The sequence below is a fragment of the Propithecus coquereli genome, unplaced genomic scaffold (assembly GCF_000956105.1).
Source record: "Propithecus coquereli isolate 6110/MARCELLA unplaced genomic scaffold, Pcoq_1.0 Scaffold4, whole genome shotgun sequence".
In the NCBI taxonomy this organism is placed as follows: Eukaryota; Metazoa; Chordata; class Mammalia; order Primates; family Indriidae; genus Propithecus; species Propithecus coquereli.
The window spans coordinates 3766353-3767566 of record NW_012149729.1 but is presented as its reverse complement, the minus strand read 5'-3'; the positions used below and the strand labels follow the sequence as shown (position 1 = coordinate 3767566).

The 1214-nt window shown below is 31.8% G+C and overlaps 1 protein-coding gene across 1 annotated transcript in view; it reads left to right on the top strand.

Moving 5' to 3' along the window:
* Nucleotides 1–1214, top strand: part of CPED1 (cadherin-like and PC-esterase domain containing 1) — a 330870-nt gene that overhangs the window by 75470 nt on the left and 254186 nt on the right. The window contains exon 4 of the mRNA XM_012652732.1: nucleotides 188–263. Within this exon, the coding sequence (XP_012508186.1) occupies nucleotides 188–263 (76 nt within the window). The remainder of the gene's footprint in view (nucleotides 1–187; nucleotides 264–1214) is intronic.

The window sequence follows — 1214 nt, the reverse complement described above, 5'->3', positions numbered from 1 at the left end:
TGATGCAAATCACTTAGGGTCTTTAGAACTTTGGAGTGCAGTTGACTTTGAAATATGTTTAATGCTACTTCTTGCAAAGCAAAATTTGCAACTATCAAGTTTTTGCAACTATCTGGGGATTTTGTGTTTCCTTTGCTTTAGTATTTATGAATTCCTAACTCACTGGACTCTTTTTCATTCCTTTCAGGTAAACATGTTACCAGAAATACAGCATCGGCTTTGCAGAAAGGAAGGATTATGTCAAATAATTAGAAGATTTCCAGGTAATCTTCAGTTTGCTTCCTTGTGCTTAAACATCTGAGATATACAGGCTTCCTTGGCAGACACCAACTAATGAGGTCTCAAATCAGCATCTTTAGTTCCTTTGTTTATGAATTTCACTACTACAAATCTTTCATAGTCCACAAAGCTTTGCCAGTGGGAAGACCCTGATAATAAGGAATACAAGAATAACATTGATATGCGTTTAGTTTTGCCTTCTGCTTTGCTAGATGAGTATTTCTTTTTTCTCCTTTATGTTTTTCTTTAAATTAATTGCTTCTTTATTTTAAAGGTAATTATTATAGTAGTGCTTAATTATATAAAACTAAGTTTTAAAAAAATTCTATTTCTTCATAATTAAGTTATTCTGATCCTAACAAATGTGTTTCTCCTTTCTGGAATTCTCTCACTTTGTCTGTGTTTAAGACAGGATACTGAATGAATAGATTCTGTGTCTTGACTATATGAGGAATTTGGGACAAAAATTATTATTTCCAGTTTCTTCATAGGTTCCCAGAGTGAAAAAAAATCAGAAGGTATTAATATTAACATATTGAACCCTCATAGATGAAATTACAGCCTACTTTAAAACCCATCAGTGAAAAGTTTCCTCAAATTTCTTGTTTAAACCCATTTAACATTTAATAGTTTAAGCCCCCAGAAAGTGTTTCACTACATAATTAAAATTTATATCTGCATAGCTTTAATATTGTTTTTTTATTAATTTGTGTCCTAATGGAATCAGAAAACTGCTGACATATCTTAACCTATCAGCTTTTCCATTGGAGTTTCTGCTTCCACACCAAACATAAACCACAGTGGCATGTCCCTCTGTAAAGATTACAGTCTTCTACTGTCATTTACCAGGAATTAAAATAACATATAATAAAAACGGATCAGCAATTCAACTTTCAATGCAAGATACATGTCTAAAATAACTGCATAAATTTGGT